This window comes from Taurulus bubalis, assembly GCF_910589615.1.
Source record: "Taurulus bubalis genome assembly, chromosome: 5".
NCBI classification, from domain to species: Eukaryota; Metazoa; Chordata; class Actinopteri; order Perciformes; family Cottidae; genus Taurulus; species Taurulus bubalis.
This window is the reverse complement of record NC_136593.1, coordinates 28757209-28781208: the sequence shown is the minus strand read 5'-3', so window position 1 is coordinate 28781208 and position 24000 is coordinate 28757209. Positions and strand designations below refer to the sequence as shown.

General features: G+C 44.8%; 1 protein-coding gene across 1 annotated transcript in view; it reads left to right on the top strand.

Moving 5' to 3' along the window:
* chchd6b (coiled-coil-helix-coiled-coil-helix domain containing 6b) overlaps window positions 1–24000 on the top strand; it is a 56667-nt gene that overhangs the window by 16552 nt on the left and 16115 nt on the right. Inside the window, exons 5-7 of the mRNA XM_079217820.1 lie at window positions 2516–2599; window positions 10625–10695; window positions 20509–20644. Of these exons, the coding sequence (XP_079073946.1) occupies window positions 2516–2599; window positions 10625–10695; window positions 20509–20644 (291 nt within the window). The remainder of the gene's footprint in view (window positions 1–2515; window positions 2600–10624; window positions 10696–20508; window positions 20645–24000) is intronic.

The window sequence follows — 24000 nt, the reverse complement described above, 5'->3', positions numbered from 1 at the left end:
ACAACTCGGGTATAGCAATCTGTCAACATTACACCACGGCATAGCACACTGTACTGTGTGTGTGTGTGTGTGTGTGTGTGTGTGTGTGTGTGTGTGTGTGTGTGTGTGTGTGTGTGTGTGTGTGTGTGTGTGTGTGTGTGTAAAATACACACTATTTCCATCACACATCCATCTATGCCCCATTGCTGCCTTTTTTCTGCCGGCGTCCCTGTGCTCCTGCACCACATATGTTCATCCTGAGAGGATCCAGCCCTCCTGTGTTCTCCATGTACATGCTGCCGACCCCTTTGTGCATTTATCCCTGGATGGGATGCACATTGTGCTGAAGTCCTCTGAACTGCTGCTCACTCTGCTCAGCATGACCAACCCGGCCGCAGGGATTCATTCAGTGAGCTGCCAGTCAACGCAGTTTGAGTTTGTGGATTTATGTGCAGTGTGTGGAATGTTTTAATGTCTCACATGTCATAGCCCACTCTGTGACCGACCACAGCGTGTGTGATCATTGCTTTTATGTTTTATTCGGATTGAATAGTCCACAGGGTTCTTACGGTCATGGAAAACCTGGAAGAGTCATGGAGTTTTAAAATGGTTATTTCCAGGCCTGGAAAAGTCCTTGAAAAAAATAAAATCCCCAAAGTTTAGTAAAAGTCATGTAAATGTGTTATATTCATGTGTTCATGTCGTTCATTTACGCTGAGTTTGAAATAATGAATATGCTTTTAAAAGAAAGACTCAGAATATAAGCAGGCATACATACAGGCATCTATATAAATGTTTATTCTTTTAATCAAACTATTGTCTCATTCATTTGAGTCATTTAAGGTTTACTGTATGCTTTGTGTTCTCATTGTTAGTTTAAATACTACATTTACTCACTTTTTACACCCAGATTTCACTAAATGTTTGGTCATGGAAATCTGGTTTAAAGTCATGAAAAAGTCATGAAATTTGGGTTAAAGTCATGGAAACCATTGGTCAGAATGTGTCTGAACCCTGAGTCTAGAAAGAGATAAATTGATGGATTTGTGATTCATGACAGGAAAAGACATTGAGTTGACTGCATGGTGACGAGATGTTCTGACTCCTGGACTTTAATACCTTTAAGGTGCGTCCACTGCGCTGCAAACACCTCCCATGTTACTGCCGGGATTGTGTCTCGCTCTGGGTGACGTTCCCCTTCCCCGGCCTGATTGGTGCTGCATGAGCAACTCAACAGAGAGGAGGAAGAAGCAAGATGGCCGACTCGTTACACTTCACTCACCCTTCTGGCTCATCCTGATGACGGCAGAAGCGAACCATCTCTCTCCATTGTCTGCTGACACCCGATCAGCAGCTGAGGCCGTTCTGGATCATGCCCATCTCCTTTCACCATATCTCTGTTATGTCCTGTTTACAGCCCTGCAGCAGCTCCGTATTAATCCTTTTCTAATTCTGTTTATGCTGTTATTTTGATACATAAGAACCATTTCATTCCACTTGTATTGGGATGTGTAAGCACATTGACACACTGCGAGGCCTCGTGTCGGTACAACAAAGTGTCCACATTGTGTCACTCGTGCTCTGTCTTCTGGTCAATCTATCCTAAAACATGAATCTGTTGCTTGACCTCCTGGCAGCGTGTCTTCAGTGCGTCTGCTCTACCTGTGCTTGCATGCTGCTCCTCATGGCCGACCTGTGGCTCTTCCTCCAGCCGCTCTGCCCTCTTGCTGCCTGTCAAAGCTCTGCGGCCTCTTAAAGCCTTCCTCCTCCTCCTCCTCCTCCTCACGCCAGCGCCGCCGCCTCACTCACATGCCGCCTGATTAGCTTTGTAAGTTCTGGACCCCATTTTGTGTTTATATTACTTGTGATATATCCAAAGAGTAGTGGATGTATTAAGTTCAGTTCATGCTATGACAGTCTGGAGGGATATAAAGCTTTTTTAAACATGTGTGCTGTTAAGCTGTTTTTGGAAAACAGTTGTTTGCTCTCTGCTGCAGAACAGATGGATCATATTCCACTTTTAGCTCAGCTTGCATCTGCTGATGAAGTTACTTTTTACTAGAATATAAAGTAGAATTATAGTTTATAAAGGTGGGATGTGTCATTCTTCTGTTGCGCCCTGAGAACAACAGGTTGTCATTTCTACTTCCTCCCTTCGGCATTTCCTGTGTGTGTGTGTGTGTGTGTGCGTGTGTGTGTGTGTGTGTGTGTGTGTGTGAGATGTGTTAGGCCTTTCACCGTACCTTTTGTGTAAAGCTACTAATACATTTTTTTCTTTGACATTGCTGTTAAGGGAAAGTCATTCTAGCCTCTTAACAGCAATGTCAAATAAAACATGCTATTAGTCCCTGGATAGATTTTCTATTCTTCCCTTTTTGCCTTCACAGGTCATATTAGTGTGGTAAATGATCACGTGTCAATATAAACAACCTCGACAACAGCTGTTCTTCATCATCTGCCATGTCTTCTTCTTTTATAAAGCAGTCATATTCATCCTCTTTCTTCTTTCTTTTGTCGTCTACTTTCCCTTTCTCAGGCAAAACAACTGGGCAGGAAAGAGAAGGAGCTGGCCGCCATATCCAGCTTCTACAAAGAGCAACTGGAAATACTGGAGAAAAAGGTACGAACCATTTTCCATCTTCTAAACACTTCCACCATGAAAAGGAAACATGGTTCCTCACGTGTCCATGAGTTGCCTTCCAAGGCGTTTGATCAAATCATTCTTTTTAATTTAGAGAGTAGTACTTAGCACTTTTAGATAAAACGTCCTGCAGGCGTCACACATCAGGAATATCATAACAAGTCCTAACATGACATGTTCCTCCCTCTCCCTGGGGAGGAACATCGTGTTGAGACACAAGACACTCTTTCCTATCTTGGAAATGTCAAGCCCACATGCCAAAGTCAAAATGGAAATGAAGTGAAATGTTCAGCAGGCGTATGAGTCATGACTGCAGCAGCAGTCTAATCAAATGTTCTGTGGTTTCCTCATCACTCTGTCCTTTAGCCCTGTGGTCTTTCTCAAAATAAAAACACGTTTATTGGGCGCTTTTAAGAAATTATGACCTGTGTTCCTCCATCGAAGCGCTAATGTGCCGTTGATATTCTGCACCCTGTAAAAGCCACAAGCACAGTGGTTTGATGAATGTTTTGCTGGACTTTGTGAGGAGCGAGGTCGGCACTGGTGTGTGATGCTTTTAGGAAGGAACGGAGAGGGAAATTATAGAGGTGTGAAGTCAAGAAGGGAAGGAAACTATCAGACCAACAGAAATACACCACCAAAAGTAAGATGTCATGGGAATATGTCTCTATTAAGGATGCATAATAACTGAAAACAGCATATGCATGAAGGTGAAAAACCTGGTGCATTGGTTAAAATGGTTATTTCCAGGCCTGGAAAAGTCATTGAAAAAAAGTGTAGTAAAAGTCATGTAAATGTGTTATATTCATGTGTTCATGTCGTTCATTTACGCTGAGTTTGAAATAATGAATATGCTTTTAAAAGAAAGACTCAAAATATAAGCAGGCATACATACAGGCATCTATATAAATGTTTATTCTTTTAATCAAACTATTGTCTCATTCATTAAAGTCATGGAAAAGTCATGAACTCCATTGGTCAGGATGTGTATGAAGCCTCCCTCCAGTATTATATATCACATATATTCAGGAGACTCTCTTTTGGACTCCCCCTCCATCCCTCCCCGTCTCTCCCTCCCTCCCCCGGACGAGGGACCTTATCTCCTCGCCTCCTTTAGGCCTCTGAGAACCCTTTACCCCGCCACGTTCAACGGAGGCCCCTGCACAGCGACGCTCGACAGAAGAGACTGATTGGCAGAAGAGTGGAGGATGCTCTATCTCTCTCTGCCGCAGTCGCTTTTTCTATCGCTCTTTTTCACCCCTCGCTCGCTCGCAGCTGACCTGCATGCGGATGAGGGAGTGAGAAAGAGAGGGAGTGAGAGCAGCAGATAAAGAGGCTATATGGACTGTGCATTAAACGCTCTATCCTGAGCCGCCCGTCTCCCTCCTTCTCTTCCTTCATTTTCCAATCTGGCGCTCCATTCATCCAGCCCTCCTTTCATGCCCCCTTTCCTTTCCTGTGCTTTCACACTCCCATACCTGTGGCAAATACCAGTTGGGCTCAAATAAACGGCCACTTAAATGCTGAATTGTCTCTGAGGTACTCTCACAGCTCTGTTGTACTCCTGTATTGTTGGGGAACATTAAAAGCACAAGCAGACTCTCATGTGTTGATGATCTGACACGGAGATTTAAGCCAAAGGCAACAGCAGCGAGATTACAAGGAGAATCCGCTGGTAATTGGTGTGTGATCTTTCCCTGAATCAACATTTTACTTGAGCTTAGCAGCAGCCCCTTCTGACAGCTAATGTGTGTGTGTGTGTGTGTGTGTGTGTGTGTGTGTGTGTGTCCGTGTGTGTGTGTCCGTTCGTGTATGTGTGTGTGTGTCCGTTCGTGTGTGTGTGTGTGTGTGTGTCCGTTCGTGTGTGTGTGTGCGTGTGTGTGTGCGTGTGCGTGTAGGTGTGTGTGTGTGAGAGAGAGAGAGAGAGTGTGAATGTGTGCGCGTAGGTGTGTGTGTGTGTAGGTGTGCGCGTAGGTGCATGTGCGTGAGTGTGTGTGTGTGTGCGTGCGTGCGTGTGTGCGCGCGTGTAGGTGTGTGTGTGAGAGAGAGTGTGAATGTGTGCGCATAGGTGTGTGTGTGTGTAGGTGTGCGCATAGGTGTGTGTGAGAGAGAGAGAGAGAGTTGAATGTGTGCGCATAGGTGTGTGTGTGTGTAGGTGCGTGCGTGTAGGTGTGTGTGTGTGCAAGAGAGAGAGAGTGTGAATGTGTGTGTGTGTGTCTCTCTAGTGTCCAGTTTGCTTAAGGGATGAATGGCGATAACAGACTATTGTGTTTGTGGAAAGGCTGTGGATGTTGTTAGAATCCACTGCTGACACAATGTGTGTGTGTGTGTGTGTGTATTGTGACGGGTGTGTGTGTGTGTATTGTGACGGGTGTGTGTGCATGCTGTCACTTCAGAAGTAATTGTGATAGAGCGACCAATCCACTGCACAACTTTGCATTTCCCTTCTTCCACGCACACTAGAAGACACACCAGTGCATCCTCAACTTCTCCTCACTCCCAATCCTCTCCAGTGTATTTGCCTCCCTAATCTCTTCCCAGTGTACAGGTGGAGTCTATCTGTCTCCCTGTGGCAACACATCCTGTGACTCTGTAAACAAGCCTCAGTTTAAAATTCACCTCTTTTAATCCCGCTCCCCCCAGTCGTCTGCTGCCTCCGAAAGAAAAAAGAGGAAATTAATCCTCCTTCGACCGAGCGTGGAGCGTGAAACGCCTCCTCCCTCACAATCCTGACATCAGCCCGTCTCCATCCACAGCTGCTGGAGGGCGTTCAGACAAGTGTGCATGCGAGGATCATCTGAACACAAGCATTCATATACAAACACAGATTTAGTCACACACCTGCATGTATGCAGGCTTACACACACACACACACACATCCACAGCACGCATGCACCCACACTAATCCCCGCCATGAGTTTTTCCAACACCCCCAAAAACCTGCAGATATCGCCCCCCGTTTCTGTCTCTCCACGTTGGGCTTTTGTCCCCATGGGTGCAACATGACTGGGAAGAGCTCAGCATGTGTGCCAGTGATAGTGCTGCCACTCCTCTGGTGTCATGAGAGCTGAGTGGGGCTGTTGCTCTGGGTCTGTTCTGTCACACACACACACACACACACACACACACACACACACACACACAGCCTCTCCACTGGGTACGCTATAGCCCAAACTCTCTAATTTGCAGCTCATGTCTCCTCATGTTCCCCGTATTACTTTGTTGAATCACCGAGACATAGCATCTCCCCCGTCACGATCAAACTAACCACTTTGTGCATATTCACGGATAAAAGAATAGTTAACAGTTAGTGTGCGTTTGTGTGAGATTAATTGGGCAGAACAGAAGGAGGCCCCAAACTGTGGGATTCTAATCTCGAATAGAATGTTATCTTTGAAAAGAACGGATTTCAAGCAGTCCTGGCAATTTTACCACTTAAACATTTGGTAATGCATCCAGAAATTCTATAATTTTATAGTTTTCATGGATGAGAGCTGCATACCAATAGGGTATGGAGTAGATCATCTGTTACCTAAGGTATGAGTGTGTATATATATATATATATATATATATATATATATATATATATATATATATATATAAACGCTCTCAGCCGCTACAGGATGGCTGAGAGGACTGCTTCGTATTTTTTGTCTTTTTCTCTCCTCCGCTAACTATGTTCTCTCCTCTCCGCTAACTACATTCTCTCCTCTCAGCTAGCTATGTTCTCTCCTCTTTGCTAACTATGTTCTCTCCTCTCCGCTAACTATGTTCTCTCCTCTCCGCTAACTATGTTCTCTCGTCTCCGCTAACTATGTTCTCTCCTCTTTGCTAACTATGTTCTCTCCTCTCCGCTAACTACGTTCTCTCCTCTCAGCTAACTATGTTCTCTCCTCTCAGCTAACTACGTTCTCTCCTCTCAGCTAACTATGTTCTCTCCTCTCCGCTAACTATGTTCTCTCCTCTCAGCTAACTACGTTCTCTCCTCTCAGCTAACTACGTTCTCTCCTCTCAGCTAACTATGTTCTCTCCTCTCAGCTAACTATGTTCTCTCCTCTCAGCTAACTATGTTCTCTCCTCTTTGCTAACTATGTTCTCTCCTCTCCGCTAACTACGTTCTCTCCTCTCAGCTAACTATGTTCTCTCCTCTCCGCTAACTACGTTCTCTCCTCTCAGCTAACTACGTTCTCTCCTCTCAGCTAACTACGTTCTCTCCTCTCAGCTAACTACGTTCTCTCCTCTCAGCTAACTATATTCTCTCCTCTCAGCTAACTACGTTCTCTCCTCTCAGCTAACTACGTTCTCTCCTCTCAGCTAACTACGTTCTCTCCTCTCAGCTAACTACGTTCTCTCCTCTCAGCTAACTATGTTCTCTTCTCTTCGCTAACTACGTTCTCTCCTCTCAGCTAACTATGTTCTCTCCTCTCCGCTAGCTATGTTCTCTCCTCTCCGCTAACTACGTTCTCTCCTCTCAGCTAACTGCGTTCTCTCCTCTCAGCTAACTATGTTCTCTTCTCTTCGCTAACTACGTTCTCTTCTCTTCGCTAACTACGTTCTCTCCTCTCAGCTATCTGCGTTCTCTCCTCTCAGCTAACTATGTTCTCTTCTCTTCGCTAACTACGTTCTCTCCTCTCAGCTAACTATGTTCTCTCCTCTCCGCTAACTATGTTCTCTCCTCTCCGCTAACTATGTTCTCTCCTCTCCGCTAACTACGTTCTCTCCTCTCAGCTAACTGCGTTCTCTCCTCTCTGCTAACTACGTTCTCTCCTCTCTGCTAACTATGTTCTCTCCTCTCTGCTAACTATGTTCTCTCCTCTCAGCTAACTATGTTCTTTCATCTCCTCTCTGCTAACTACATTATCTCTTCTCCGCTAACTAAGTTCTCTACGATCCGCTAACTACGTTCTCTCCTCTCCGTTTACTATGTTCTTTCCTCTCCTCTCTGCTAACTACATTATCTCTTCTCCACTAACTACGTTCTCTCCTCTCCGTTTACTATGTTCTTTCCTCTCCTCTCCGCTAACTACGTTCTCCCCCCTCTGCTAACTCGCTCTTGGCCTTGGAAGGGTGTAAACTAGGAAAAGGGTGGTAAGTAACAGCTGGAATAGAGCAGATCCCTCATTGGCTTCCCACCATGCTAACACATTCCTAATTGGGGGGAGCTATATGACCCCCAAACCCACAACGTAGAGCCTTAGCCTCATCGGTGAGAAGTCCACATACCTTTAAACCATCTTCTTGCTCTACTCTCGATGTCCTGCATAATCCGAGGCCCTCGTGGGTTTAAGCCCCTGTGGAGCCTTTTTTTCTTGTTATCTATCTCCAACACTGGATGTCCCACAAGGCAAACACACTTTCAAGCTTCAGCTCAGCTTTCCTCTGTCGAGTGTTCCCACTGAGCCTTGACCTGAGGCTGAAGGCTAAGACGCTAAAATGTGGTTAACTTCTTCTCACATAAGAGCCAAACCGGTATCAGCTAACTCTTCTTCAGGAGGAAGGGAGACTCACTCTCTTTAATGTTTAAAAATCCAGGACTTGATTTCAAGTATACGTTTTTTTTTTTGGTCATGTCTTATTTGGTAATGCTCAGTTGATTAATGCTGAGCAGATTAATAAACCACGCGGGCGGAGGTTCGGAGGTCTGGAACTGTCTTTTATTTCAAAGGTGCACGATGATTGGATGAAGTGCGCTTCATCTCTTCAGAGCTGCAGCCAAGGCGTGGTTTTTAAACCGAGACCACGTCTTTGCAATTGGGAGACTTAGCAGCAAGAGGAGTAACATCCTGGTCCTGTCCCCGAAAATCCAATGTAACAGCCAGAAAACACACCTGGCAGGGAGGACATCTTTTACCTCGCAATGTGTGGAATTGTGAATTGGGACACAAATTCAGATGACATAAGAAATGTACACATTGGACACATCCATGTATTTCTGTATTCTGTATAGTTCTGCCACAATGTTTTTTTTATTGATTTAAATAGGTGTTGTACTAATATGTCGGTTTCCGAGCCAAACAGAGGTTTTTAGGCAGAATTAAGAATCAAAGCATCAAACATGGCAAAGTACGGATGAGATAGGTTTTTGTATATCCTCTGACGGAAGCAATAAATAATTAATAATAATGAATTTGCAGCAGTCTCAGTGGGTGGACACTGAAACAGGACTGATTGGGTTCTCCTCCTCCACACGAGACTCCCTCACTGTCTTCTGTGTAAAGAACAGGATTGAGGGGCAGATTATTACATTGTAGTGCACAGTAGCAGATAGGATTAAGGGGAAGATGGATATGACATTACGTGATCTTTTCCAGCAGCAGACATTCAGAGCAGCAGAAGCATGTCTGCGGATCAGCGTGAAATAACGAGATATGAAAATGACTCGGGGCTCTGGAGGAGTGAAGGGCCGGGCGTTGTGGAGGAGGGTTGTGTTTGATCCCATCTCTTTTCCTGCTCAGTCACTTCAATTATCTTTCTCTCCTATCACCCCATCTATTGGGAATATGGGGAATAATTAAGTAAAAGCGTAAGCGCTCTGGTTATTGGTTTAAGATGGTGATTACTGCGCAGTGAAGAGATTCGCCTCGTGTTTGGGGTATTCTAGACAAACTGCACGTATTTAATATGTTCTGACACAGTGACTGGAAGTGCTGATGATTTTAAACACATCCTCAGTGCTGTGGCTGGAGACTCTGCACGTTATGCATCTTCTGAAACTCCTTATTCGTGCAGTGCAGGAGAGTGAACACGGGCACCACTGGTTCTCAAACGGGGGTACGTGAAGGCCCCTGAATTTAATATATAACATAGCTCTATATTTTAGGGAAAGTTTGGCTTTGATTGAGTGAAGTTAAGTATTTTTTATAATTATTTTCGTTCAGGATTTTCGAGCGATCGTGTCAACTCGGCCAATACTAAAGATTCCCACTCCCTCCCTGGTCCCTGAACGGTCCTCGCTTCACTCAGTGTGCAGCAGACTGAGAGGATCTATAGAGTCCAAACAAGGCCAGACGAATCTTATTTCAGTCAATTTTTTTTTTTTTTTTTGCTGGACATAAATGGCAATGTTGTGCGTATCTTGGCTTTGGTTGGTTACCCAGCGGATTTGGTTATTGGTGGATTCAGTAGCTCTAATGATTAAAAAACTGTATGGTAATCCTGTGTAGCTTCATGCTATCGATATGAAAAGTCATATTTTCCAAAATAGGGGTGCTCTCCGAAGTCACTCTCGAGTCCCTTCAAGTCATATTTATGGTTTATGCTAATATCTATTGTGGAATTGTGTCATAAACTGAATAATTGACTTGTAAGGCCAGGATGTGCTGTTGTTCTTTGCTGTATCACACCAGAGGCATATTTGGACTGGTTGGGATTGGGAGATCGACGAAGAGGCGCTCTGGGGTTCTTAAGACAATTATGTTTTTTTGTGTTTTGCAATGATGTGATGTAAAAATGTCATAATGTTAAAGTCGTATGTAAAAGCCCACTCGATGTTAGTGTGTAAACAGGGTTCATACGGTCATGGAGAACCTGGAAAAGTCATGGAATTTTAAAATGGTTATTTCCAGGCCTGGAAAAGTCCTTGAAAAAAAAGAAATGCCAAAAGTGTAGTAAAAGTCATGTAAATGTGTTATATTCATGTGTTCATGACGTTCATTTATGCTGAGTTTGAAATAATGAATATGCTTTTAAAAGAAAGACTCAAAATATAAGCAGGCATACATACAGGCATCTATATAAATGTTTATTCTTTTAATCAAACTATTGTTTCATTCATTTGTGTCATTTAAGGTTTACTGTATGCTTTGTATTCTCATTGTTAGTTTAAATACTACATTTACTCACTTTTTACTGTTTACACCCAGACTTCACTAAATGTTTGTAATGGACATTTGGTTTAAAGTCATGGAAAAGTCATGAAACCCACTGGTCAGGATGAGTATGAACACTGTGTAAAGTGAAGAGCTGTATCTCCCACTGATGATCTTTCTTTGTCTCTGCCTCCAGAACCTGGACAGCTACCAGCAGACGGCAGAGCAGTACAGCGAGGCAGCAGCTGAAGCTGAGGCCTCCATCCGGTAAATACTGTGAACTCCTCGCTCTGTGGGATGAACGTTCATAAAGTCATTACCTGGTTGCTGCTTCCTGCCTCAGACTGCTGTATGTGAACGAGCCTATTGAGGCTTAGGTAGTGTATTAGTTGAGGGTGTTGAGTCTAGATGTGAGGCAGACATCGTATGACGCCTCATGGAGGACAGAGAGAGCAGCTCCAGTCCCAGAAGGTGATGTGTTCAGAGCCCTGGGTGTGAAGGCTCCCTCAGTTCTGTCTGGCAGGTCAAACATTCACTTCCACACATGGTGGTGAGGCTGAGTGATGGTCTACTATTAGCACTTCTTGACTCTCATAGTGTAACACAATTCTGACAGCGGTCACTGCTTAGAGTTTAAATACTTAAGAACATAATATATACATTTAGGATTTTGATCTGTTGAATCAAATATTTCAAACTAATAATAAAACATATTTTTTGTCATGTAATTTTCGTCACTACCTACATATTCAATCATTCTTTTGGCAGTACTTTCATCTATATCACCAACTCTCCAAATATAGTGCTGTATATGTTGACCCCTATGAACATGTTGTTGTTTTTTTTAATTAATGTCTAAGAATAGCCTCATGGATAATGCAGATCATTAACACTCACTGCTTATTTAGTCTTTATTTTTAGTTTCTGTTCAGTCTTTTGCTTTCTTTCTCTATTTTTATCTCTTTCCTTTTTCTTCTTCAAAATTAGACTGAAATATACGAGAGTATCATTGTCTCAGTGGTTTGTTCTTAATGCTCGGAGAGACGGGCTTGAATTGTGTGATGAGCTGGTTTGCAGTATGCATTCTGGGTGTTATGTCTGGTTTGTAAAGAACAGATCCATCCTGATGGCATGATGCGACTCTCCCATGTGTTTTATGATGCTGACTGTAACACCACTGCCGTTCTTATTACTTTTTACTATGATGCATGTCAATATAATCATTTGTCTTGTAGCCACGAGCAGCTTGGTAATCATGGCACGAGATCATGGACGCCTTGGCATTTAAATGGCCCCATGCTGCTGGTTCCCAACGGAAGAAGTTCAGTCAGAAAGCTCGTCAGGTTCATTTAACAGTGAAGCGCCGCCACACGGGTTCTACCTGAGCATGAGGGTCTGGACAATTTACGCCCATTCTTACCCCTTGTTTTGGAAGGACAGAGCAGAAGAGTCTGAGCCGTTCATTTCCTTCTTTTCCCGCGTGCATCACAATGATTACTGCAAAAAAAGCTTAGAAATTCAGACCTATCTTTTTTCATGTCTTTTAGTTCCCATTAACAGATAAAGCCTTTGCTTTTTTTCTTTCCGTTCACTATTAAAAGCTAAGTTTCAGTGTAAATGAAACCTGTAAAGTCACAGTTAATGGAGGAGCTCCAGCAGTGTAACTTGAATCAAGTCTAATGAGATTCACCAGGAACATAAAAACACAACAGAGAAATGTTCAATCTCCCTGCGGAACAGTAATAATTTCATTTTGCGGTTAATTGGAAAGTTTTGCATTTATATTTTAATTGACCCAAACGCTGCAAACAAACAACTTGAGAACCACTCGACTGGGTACAAGATGCCCAAACGCACCAAAACTACACCGTCCCAAATGTCCCCTCGACGTCAACGCACAACGGGAACGTTCACGTGTGTTCCGGTTCTGCGGCGCTCGGTGCCGATAGTTATTACAACTAATTGGTGCATTACCGCCACCTACTGGTGTGGAGTGTGGATCAGGAGGTCCAGTACTTGTATTATGAAAACAATTATAATAATGAATAAAACACACAAAAAATGTTTGCAGAAATGTATAGTGTCGGTTAACAGTTTAGCAGCATTAGTTTGTTACTTTGCATTATTTGGCTTTGGGAATCAAGCAACCTTCTCAAAGGACTCTCTTTATTCTTTAAACCTGCAAACAAAGGAAGTGTATAAAGCTGTCCTAGAGGTAGATATGAATGCATTAGAGCGTCAGCATTGTCGTGTCAGCTCACAGTCTGGTTCTCTCCTGGAAACAGCAAGAGGAAAAAGTAGCTGCTTGGTCTTTCTGCCCGCGTTGCACTGCATGATGGGTAGTAACCTCTGCCATCTTCTTGCACCTGGTCCGTTGAATTTAACAGCATACAATTCAAGTCCCAACATTTTGTCCAAATGATTACATTAGCAGGGATCTGCTATTGTCCTGGCTGCATGGAAGAGGTTCGAGATCAACTCTGCACCAGTTTTCCAAAAGAAGCACATTTTGTCCTGCCACATTGTGTTGCTCATTATTTTTGCGCGCATACAACATCTCTCCCCCGTTTCCTCGTCTATCTCCGCCGCACACGCAGCCTCACTTTGTATTCCAGCCGCCGCGCGCTCGCCGTGTTCTGTCAGCGTTCGGGCAGCGCTTCATTGTGCCGCGGTCACGCTGTCGTTTCACACTACGCTGACCACTCGTAATTATTCTATCTGCCCAAGAGGAGAGGACACGGCAACACCTCATGCAGCGAGAGGATGCCTCTGTATTCCTCTGTCTCCAGTCTCTCTCTTATTGTCTTATCTTCTTAATTATTGCACATTTCTTCTATCTCAACCACACTTGTTATTCCTCTGCCCATGGTTGTCATTGTTTCTCCTTTTTATTTACTGCCCTGAGCATCTTCTTCTTGGAACTTCTATCTGTTCTGTTGGTGTGAGGATGAAGAGGAGTGATTTTAAAGTAGTTTGGTTGGATTGGCACAGAACGCCTTAACGACAACAACAAAATGACAGGTACCGAAATAAAGAGGGAAAGAGTCAGGACTCTATAATCCTGTAACTACGGAGAGATCATTGCAGAAGGAATTGCTTAAAAACATTTGCGTATTTTAAGGGAAGCAATGGAGGAGACCAGACTGCAGCACATTATTCAGAGAGAAGCTGATGAGGGTTTTCAGCACTGAAGGAAGACGTTGATGACTAATGGCTTTGTCTGCATGAAGAGGTGCAGGTCAGTGGATTCACCATGGGGAACAGCAGAGGAAGACATCTATTTATGCATTTCATCTTCATTTGATCGGGACAAATACATAATGCATAGAGTTGCACAACAATTATTCAATGCAATGTATCACAGCATTTAAAGCTACTGCTAACTCCCAATGGCCTTTCAGGTGCAGTGCTTTTCAATTAGTTTTAATGGAAACCACCTTTACAACTTCCTTTTAGTCGTTTCCAGTCCTTTATGAACAGTTGTACAATACTTTGGCTGCTAATTCCTGGCTGTGATTCTTTTGAGTGTAAAGGTTGAAGCTGAAAGCCTGCTGGGTTTCTGTCTTCCTCTTCCTCCACTGGTCAGGTCCCTCTCTGAAGCATCATCCTCTAGTGGGTCACGCTGAGTGGTCAGATGTTATCTCAAGCTATTTTCTACTCTCCTTGCCCAACTACATGGGACATTTGAGAGAAGTTTATCCATTAGCCTGGCCTCGGGGTATCAGACTACCCAGATTCCACAGAAGTACCTCACCTGAGAGACCCACAACATTGCAGCTTAGCGTACTTTATAATCTAAAAAAAAATACATTAATCCTCTTAAAAAGAAAACTTGTTACCCTCGAAGCGTTGGCAAAGACAGAACCTGAGTGAACCTCAGGTGGATGTCTGCTGACAGTGTGTGGTTAAAAGCCTTCTTTCATGTGTGTGTTCTATCTACTTTATCCTGTGTGTGTGTCTCTTCTTGTGTGTGTTTGTGTGTGTGGGGAGCGTGTCCAATTAGTGAAGCCGTCAGGTAGCCAACTGTACGGATCTCTGTGGCGCACCAGGTAGTCGACTCCTCGTCATCACAGGAGACGAGACCTGTCTGCAGCAACTGGTCCAGCAACGATTTACCATTAAGACAGAAGGCTGCAGTCACTTACACACACACAACCCTTCATTTTGGGTTGTTTACTTTGGATTAGATGTGAACTGATTGGCTGTTGAGAAAGCTCCCCGTCCCACAGGAATCTCACATGTAGCACCTTTACCAATGAGGCTACCACGCTTTCATCAAGTCAATGTAATAATAGATGCATAATAGAACAACATTTGAAATACAGTAGAATATGATGCATATATAGTGAGGCTAGCAGGGCACTAATAGAAACATACGCATTCATCAAGTCAATACAATAATAGATGAATAATAACATGACCTCTCTTATACAGTAACACACAGGACCAGCATTTAAAATACAGGAGAATACCAGCAGGTTTTATGAAATACAGTTATTATTACGGTCATGGAAAACCTGGAAAAGTCATGGAGTTTTAAAATGGTTATTTCCAGGCTTGGAAAAGTCCTTGAAAAAAATAAAATCCCAAAGGTTTTGGAAAAGTCATGTAAATGTGTTATATTCATGTGTTCATGTCGTTCATTTACAGGCATACATACAGGCATCTATGTAAATGTTTATTCTTTTAATCAAACTATTGCCTTATTAATTTTCTCACTTTTTCATGTTTACACCCAGATTTCACTTAGTGTTTGGTCATGGACATTTGGTTTACAGTCATGGAAAAGTCTGAACCCTGATTATAACAGATTACTAATCTTCTTTGTTGCACAGATTTGACCGATACAGTGTTTTTTCCAAAGAAAAGTAAAGTTGTTTGTCAAAAAAGGACCTTAAAAGTGAAAAGAGTGGAATAGGACTAGTGGATGATAAAGGGAGGCGATGGGAGGCGATAGCCGTGAAACGGCTCAGAGAGCTCGTCTCACCCACATCACCCCGACTGGAGCGAGTCGTCCAACCGCGAGGTCTCTGATTGAAAAGCTGTCAGCGATGAGATGACACGCGTGACACACGCCTCTTATCGTGTTCCCACGTGTCGCCTGTTTTAATGAAACACTCCTTATCCCCTCGCATCGCTCTGCCTGTACGCCCACAGAGAAAGTTTGGTGGGGATCAATCAGCCGGGCTCTCAGAGCGGATCCTTCTCCTACGGTCCCACGTTCCTACGTTTCTACGTCCAGGTTCCCACGATCCCACGTTTCTGCGCTCCCAGGTTCCTACGATCCCACGTTCTACACTCCTACGTTCCCACGTTCTTATGATCCCATGTTCTCAGGTTCTTATGATCCCACGTTCCTACGTTCCCAGGATCCTACGTTCCCACATTCTTATGATCCCACGTTCCTACGTTCCCAGGATCCTACGTTCCCACATTCTTATGATCCCACGTTCCTACAATCCTACGATCCCCTGTCCTACACTCCTACGTTCCCACGTTCCTACGTTCCCAGGTTCCTACGATCCCACGTTCTTATGATCCCACGTTCCTACAATCCTACGTTCCCACGTTCTTATGATCCCATGTTCCCAGGTTCCTACAATCCCACGTCCTACAATCCTACGATCCCATGTTCCTACGATCACATGTTCCTATCCTAGGTTCCTACGATCCCACGTTTCTACGATCCCACGTTCCTATCCTACGATCCCACGTTCCTATCCTACGATCCCACGTTCCTATCCTACGATCACATGTTCCTATCCTACAATCACATGTTCCTATCCTACGATCACATGTTCCTATCCTACGATCACATGTTCCCAGGATCCTACGTTCCCACGTTCTTATGATCCCACGTTCCCAGGTTCCTACAATCCCACGTCCTACAATCCTACGATCCCATGTTCCTACGCTCCTACGTTCCTACAATCCCACGTTCCTACGATCACATATTCCTATCCTACGATCACATGTTCCTATCCTACGATCACATGTTCCTATCCTACGATCACATGTTCCTATCCCACGTTCTTATGATCCCACGTTCATATGTTCCCAGGATCCTACGTTCCCACGTTCTTATGATCCCACGTCCTACAATCCTACGATCCCATGTTCCTACAATCACATGTTCCTATCCTACGATCCCATGTTCCTACGCTCCTACATTCTTACGATCCCACGTTCCTACGATCACATGTTCCTATCCTACGATCACATGTTCCTATCCTACGATCACATGTTCCTATCCTACGTTCCTACGTTCTCACGATCCCACGTTCATACGTTCCTACGTTCTGTCCTGTCCAGGTCTTCGTTGTTTCTGACTGGTTCCCCTTTAAATGGTAGAACTTGTCCCCGTTTTGGTGCCTGTTCAGATTATGAGCTCATGACTTTAGTGTTGGATCATTACGGTAGCATAAGTGATTTATTACGACTCCCAACATGTTGTGATGTGATTGTGGAAGTTATTGTTGTGGATGTTCTCCTCGTGTCATAAAGCTCCACAGACCAGGCTCTGTGTTCCCTCTCTGTGACTCTTCTGATCCAGCCTCCACTCAGCCAAATATTAAAATCCAAAAGTACAATGCTGTGGCTGCTGCTTTAAAGGAACCCAAATCCTTGTCATCATGCATTAATAACTCACACACACACACACACACACACACACACATGTAGACACAGAGAGAATAATAAAATGCTACGCCCGTACAATCCTTTTTCCTCTTATTGCTTTATTCCCTAATGTCACGCTTTGCAGCAACTCAGAACTCGAGCTGTCTTCATGAAAACCACACACTGCCAAGGTGAGACGCAGAATAATGAAATACTTTAACAATTTGAACCTAATCTTTCTGCCCCAGCTCGTGCACGCGGTTATGCAAAGCGCCGGGAAGCTGTTTGCGGCTATCGGACTAGCCGGTTCGGCTAATGTTTTCTAATAAGAGCTCACCTTTAATTTCTGTCAAACGAAGCAGTTGGCGGAGATTAGCATAGGCAATTTTCTGCTTCAGATTCCATTATTAAAACACTCCTGGTATCAGAAAGTTCCTCTTGTTGAACTGGGAATAGTTTTTCTTCTTCTATGTGAGCTGGAGTTAATACCTTTGGGTTATTGTTGCCGTTATCTGCGACTCTTAGGCAGTAATTCAGAACGCCGGCCAGCTGTCAGACTGCAGCCGCACATCCAGCATCGGATCATTTAAATCATGTGATTGAATCCTCCTGGCGACGGGTTTTAAACGGACCAACACAACGACTCAGACAACAATACAACTTCTTTGTTTTCAAGCGCTGACCTCTGAAAATCCTCTCTTTTCCAACTCATATCCATCATAAGGCTGTTAAGTATTTTAATAATAGCTCAAGCCAACACACACACACTTGCTGTAATATGATTGTCGCTCTTATTAACAACAACTAGTGAACTCTACAGACCGTGATAACGCCTCGTCAGTGATCTGCTGGCCAAACATGACGCAACAGCCGTGGTCCTGAAGTCTGTTTGTGAGCTGCAAGCGTTATTTATCATTTAATTAGTCTCTGCCATGTCTCAGGTTGCATTCACTCCTCTCTTCATGAATATTCTCTCCACCAGTGATTTATTTAATCCTGTCGCTCTCCCCTTCACTACACACACACACACACTTGGCCGACACAATATGCATACCGATGCAGAGGAACTTCTCCCACAGTGTTTCGCATGTACAGTTAATCTCACACAAGCAAACACTCACACACACATTCAGTGTGTGCATTTGTCAGTGACTGAGCTCATTCGTATGTGCATGATTCTGTAATTGCTTTGAGGTGTGTGTGTGTGTGTGTGTGTGTGTGTGTGTGTGTGTGTGTGTGTGTGTGTGTGTGTGTGTGTGTGTGCACGCATGATTGCATATGTGAATGTCAGCTGGTCAGCTACCCAAAATAAGTAGGCATGTCCCATCATGTTAAAGGATGCCATGCTTCTCCTTGTCTAATTAAACTCTAATTCTTACTCTTTCTGTCTCTTGTTCTTTTTTCATTGTTCTTTTTTTTCAGTGTTTCTGCAGGATAACAGTTTGAAGTTCATTAGAAGACTATAATAATGAATGTGTCCAAGAGGTCTTGTCTAGCTACACAGAGGAAGAGGACCTCTATACCTCTATATATATATATATATATATATATATATATATATATATATATATATATATATATATATATATATACATATAGTTCGTTATTGACCTTGGTAACAGCAGTTGACAAAACAATCTCAACTTAATAAAAGCTGTCACAAATGAGATTTGAATTTGTTATTCTATAATTCCTTGAAAGCAAAGCTGGGAAAAAGATGTTATTTGATTGACAATATGATCTATTTAATGTTCAATTCTATTTTGTCAGTTTTTTCTCTTCTGTTGTGTTTTATTCTATTCTATTCTGGTATATTATGTTCTATTTTGTTCTGTTCTAATCGGTTTTATTGTATAAACTCTATTCTGTTATACTCTAATACTGTATTCTGTTTTGTACTAATATGTTGTGCTCTATTCTGTTGCTAGTGGAGTGAGCATATGAGAGGCTGTACGAGATGCAGCACTGTGAATAAGTTGTGTGTGTGTGTGTGTGTGTGTGTGTGTGTGTGTGTGTGTGTGTGTACACATATCCATATCCCAATCCTTCCCGTTACGAGTTCTGTCACAACAGCAGGTAAATTACTACAAGCAACAGAGCACTCAAGGATTACCCTCATGTAGGATTAGCATTCTCTGTGTGTGTGTGTGTGTGTGTGCGTGTGTGTGCGTGCGTGTGTGTGTGTGTGCGTGTGTGTGTGTGTGTGTGTGTGTGTGTGTGTGTGTGTGTGCTTTTGTCTGCACCGACATGTACTGTATGCGTTGGGGAGATAAAAAGAAAAGAGAAAGTTTGACTCCTAAGCTGCTTTGTCGATGCATAATTCATCTCTCCACACGCTGCCGCTTGACGCCTTTGAAACTAACTCAGCTTCTCCAACTATAACTAAAACAAACCATAAACAAGCGATTCTCCTTTATTTTGCTCCTCATAAGATGTAATGCCATCACACAGATAGTGCTGCTCACACTGTGGAGGAGTAAAGTCACATGGATCGATTTCATTTCAACAAATCTGACATTTGGAAATTTCAATTTGGCAATCCCAGGAAACATTATTGACTTTTTGGTAATAGTTGTGGGTTTAAAGCCAAATGAAATCCTCAAAGAAACAGCTGCTGTATCTTTTCATCTGTCAGAGACTGAACTGATGGTTTGTGCTGCACCTCCGGTTCCCCCAGAGAGTAAAGTGGTTGACGTGTTTAAAGCTTCACGGTGTGTGTGTGTGTGTGTGTGACTAAGCATGAAAGAAGTTCTGCTTTTCTTTTTCCAACCTCCATCTTCATTTCATGGCTGTTTATAATATGTCTGATCATGTCACTGGTTACGCTCCTTCTATTATGGCCACGTCTGATCTCAAAATGTAATCATAATAAGCACGATGGAGAAGACATCTAACAGAATATATACTACCCTGTTGAAGAATATAAAAAGGTATAACGTGTCATCCAAACGCATTCATCTGAAAATTGCATTTCAAAAGGAAGATGAAAATGTGACAGTCTCTCTTTTTTTTCTTTTTTAATCAAGCATGTGATTCCATGCTACTGTATTCCATGCTTCCAAACAATAGTGCTCCATATCTGACAGTAAATCAACAGTGATCAACACTTATCAATCAGTAATCTTTGTTGATATATTTGTCAATACTGAGCAATTCATGCAATGATGCAATCCAATCAGACATAACCGCAGCCAAGAGGTTTGAGTGACTCAGTAAATGAAGACGCTGTCAGCTGGCCGTGTTGGACTCTCTCTGTTTCTCCGTCTGTATATATAAGATTGCTATTGTGGATTCTTTACTGTTTTTATGACTGTTTATGACTGTTTATGACTGTTTTTACTGTTTATTTACATTACTTGTATTTAATTTACTATGTGTCTCTGGTGTGCACTGCTGCTGTAATCCTGCAATTTCCTCACTGCGGAACAAATAAAGAATTATCTTGTTTTATCTTCTGTGCAGACCTCGGCGGACGGCGTCCGTCTGCACCGAGCTGCAGGCCAAGGTGCTGCATTGCTACAGAGAGAACCCACAGCAGACCCTGCGCTGCTCCGGCCTCGCCCGGCAGTACATGACCTGCGTCCAGCAAGCCAAGCAGGTGGGCCGGGGCGACACACGGCCCAGGGAGAGGGGAGAGTGGCCGAGTGCGTGGGCGACAGTGTGGGCGACTGTGTGGCGGCTGCGTTGGGCGACTGTGTGGGCGACTGTGTGGCGAGTGCGTGGGCGAGTGCGTGAGCGACTGTGGCGACTGTGTGGGCGACTGTGTGGGCGACTGTGGCGAGTGCGAAGGCGAGTGCGTGGGGACTGCGTGGGCGACTGTGTGGGCGACTGTGTGGGCGACTGTGGCGAGTGCGAAGGCGAGTGCGTGGGGACTGCGTGGGCGACTGCGTGGGCGACTGTGTGGGCGACTGTGTGGCAAGTGCGTGGGCGACTGCGTGGGCGAGTGCGTTGGCGACTGTGTGGCGACTGCGTGGACGACTGTGGCGACTGTGTGGCGGCTGCGTTGGTCGACTGTGTGGCGACTGCGTTGGCGACTGCGTTGTCGACTGCGTGGGCGACTGTGGCGTCTGCGTGGGCGACTGTGTGGGCGACTGTGTGGGCGACTGTGTGGGCGACTGCGTGGGCGACTGTGGCGACTGTGTGGGCGACTGTGTGGGCGACTGCGTGGGCGACTGTGTGGGCGACTGTGTGGGCGACTGCGTTGGCGACTGCGTGGGCGACTGTGGCGACTGTGGCGACTGTGTGGCAAGTGCGTGGGCAAGTGCGTTGGCGACTGCGTGGGCGACTGTGTGGCGACTGCGTTGGCGACTGCGTTGGCGACTGTGTGGGCGACTGTGTGGCAAGTTCTTGGGCGACTGCGTGAGCGACTGTGGCGACTGTGTGGGCGACTGTGGCGAGTGCGAAGGCGAGTGTGTGGGGACTGCGTGGCCGACTGCGTGGGCGACTGTGTGGCGAGTGCGTGGGCGACTGCGTTGGCGACCGTGTGGGCGACTGTGTGGCGAGTGCGTGGGCGACTGTGTGGGCGACTGCGTTGGCGACTGCGTGGGCAACTGTGGCGACTGTGTGGCGAGTGCGTTGGCGAGTGCGTGGGCGAGTGCGTGGGCGAGTGCGTTGGCGACTGTGTGGCGACTGCGTGGACGACTGGCGACTGTGTGGCGGCTGCGTTGGTCGACTGTGTGGCGACTGCGTTGGCGACTGCGTTGGCGACTGCGTGGGCGACTGTGGCGCCTGCGTGGGCGACTGTGTGGGCGACTGTGTGGGCGACTGCGTGGGCGACTGTGGCGACTGTGTGGGCGACTGCGTGGGCGACTGTGGCGACTGTGTGGGCGACTGTGTGGCGAGTGTGTGGGCGACTGCGTGGGCGACTGTGTGGGCGACTGTGTGGCGAGTGCGTGGGCGAGTGCGTGGGTGACTGTGGCGACTGTGGGCGACTGCGTGGGCGACTGTGGCGACTGTGTGGCGAGTGTGTGGGCGACTGCGTGGGCGACTGTGTGGGCGACTGTGTGGCGAGTGCGTGGGCGACTGCGTGTGCGACTGCGTGTGCCACTGCGTGGGCGACTGCGTGGCGAGTGCGTGGGCGAGTGCGTGGGTGACTGTGGCGAGTGCGTGTCTCATTTGTTCAAACAACTTTTCAAAGTGGTTAAATGTATTTTAAACGGTATTTATTAACTTTGGCGGCTAAAAAATGTCAAGCAGCGCAACCACATATTTTATACAAATATCAATATTGTCCTACTATTCATTGTAACTGAAATCTTTGGCAAGACCTACTCCCATCGTGTTGTTATTAACGTCATCACTCTTTCCCTTTGAGTAACACACTTGGCCAGAGTACTTGAGGAGCTCCTTTTCCCTTTTTAAAATATTTTTATTTTGTTCTTGCTTGCCCTTAAAAAAACTAAATGACAGGAGGAAAGCAGGTAATGAGTGAGACCTGGGATAAGCTTTGGCAGTGACACTGACGGGGAGCAGAAAGGTGAAGGGACAAATAATCCTTTCAGCCGAACCCAGAATCAGTTAACGTCTGAGTTGTAATCTGCATGTCTTCAGATAGGAAGCTGAATCAGTGAGACGTGCTCATTGAGCGGATTTACAAGTCAGCAGGCGTGCACTGTGTTTTGGAACTTTCTGATAGGAAGATTACACCGTTATTAGTGTATTAAAATCAGTTTTGGCATTCAGCTCTTTGAAATGCATTCTGCTTTCTGCTGATACTTTTGCAAACAGTGTTCAGACCCGGCGCTTATCTACAAAGTGCTTATTTTAACCAATTTCCCCATTAAAAAAAAACAATAATGACTGAATGCAATTTGCACATTATTATCGTGACAGAACGCACTGATACTGCTCCAAAGTAGATAAAGGGTCGATAAAAGCAAGAAGGCTCACAATAAAAGCAATCAGTCTTTTTTAAACTGGTTCAAAAGATCCATTTGCCAGTGGGATGCTCTTTGAGGGGAACACTGTGTATTTCTATGTGGGTCAGTCTTTTCTTGTGAGCATGTGTTGTATGAATTCAGATTGTGAGTGTCAGAGTAAAGTGCAGACTAAAGGCAAAGCAGTTTTTCTCTTTTTTGAGGCACTTGTTTAATACAGATTCAATCAGGCATATCATTGACAGAGTGAGTGTGAAGAGAGAGAAAACACAGAAGAGACAGAAAGAGAGAGTAAAAGGTCAAATGAATGAAAAAGAAAGCTTGGGTCTGTATCGAGCGCATGGCGGTGTGGCCGAGACCCGGCTCCGTCCTCTGAATAGCAACGACACGTCCACAACTCGAGTGGCAGGAGGTGGATGTGACTGACGTTGATAAATGATGGTGGTTGAGAAGCCAAACATGACAATAAGACCTCTTGCTTTCCATCCCTGTTGGTGTCATTGCTGGCGAGCCGAACTGTTGAATGACTGAACTGCATTCACACGTTTATTCTCCTGAAATGCAATTCTTAGAGTTGGCACCTTTTTAAATTCCCCGTGGTTGCTGTCTCACTTTGAAAATGACACAACATTTTATCGCCGACGTCTTCGCTGTCTAACCTTTCTTTTTTTGGGACGATCTAACAGATATGAAATCTCGCTCTTCCTTTTGAAGATGGTTGCATTCTCAGGTTGACCTTTAAGGCTTCTGAAGACGGCTCTATCCCAAGCTCCAACTTAAACAGCCTTATAAAGGTTTCAGGATTTAGATGTGAACGCGTAGAAGACCTCACATTTAGGTGTCCAACACATCCAATATACATCCTTCATTATATCCTTACATCTCTCACATCTTGAGTATTTCCTGCTATTCCATGGATCTTTGTTGATCCATCTCTTCACACCGCATCCCATCCTCCACTTCCTAAAGCCACAGAGCTCTGAGGTCTGAGGTAGTCTGGCTCTCACTTTGGCTCGGTCCCTCCCATGTGCACGTCCTCACAGGCTGGACCTGGTCCTGGTCCTAGACCCTAACCCAG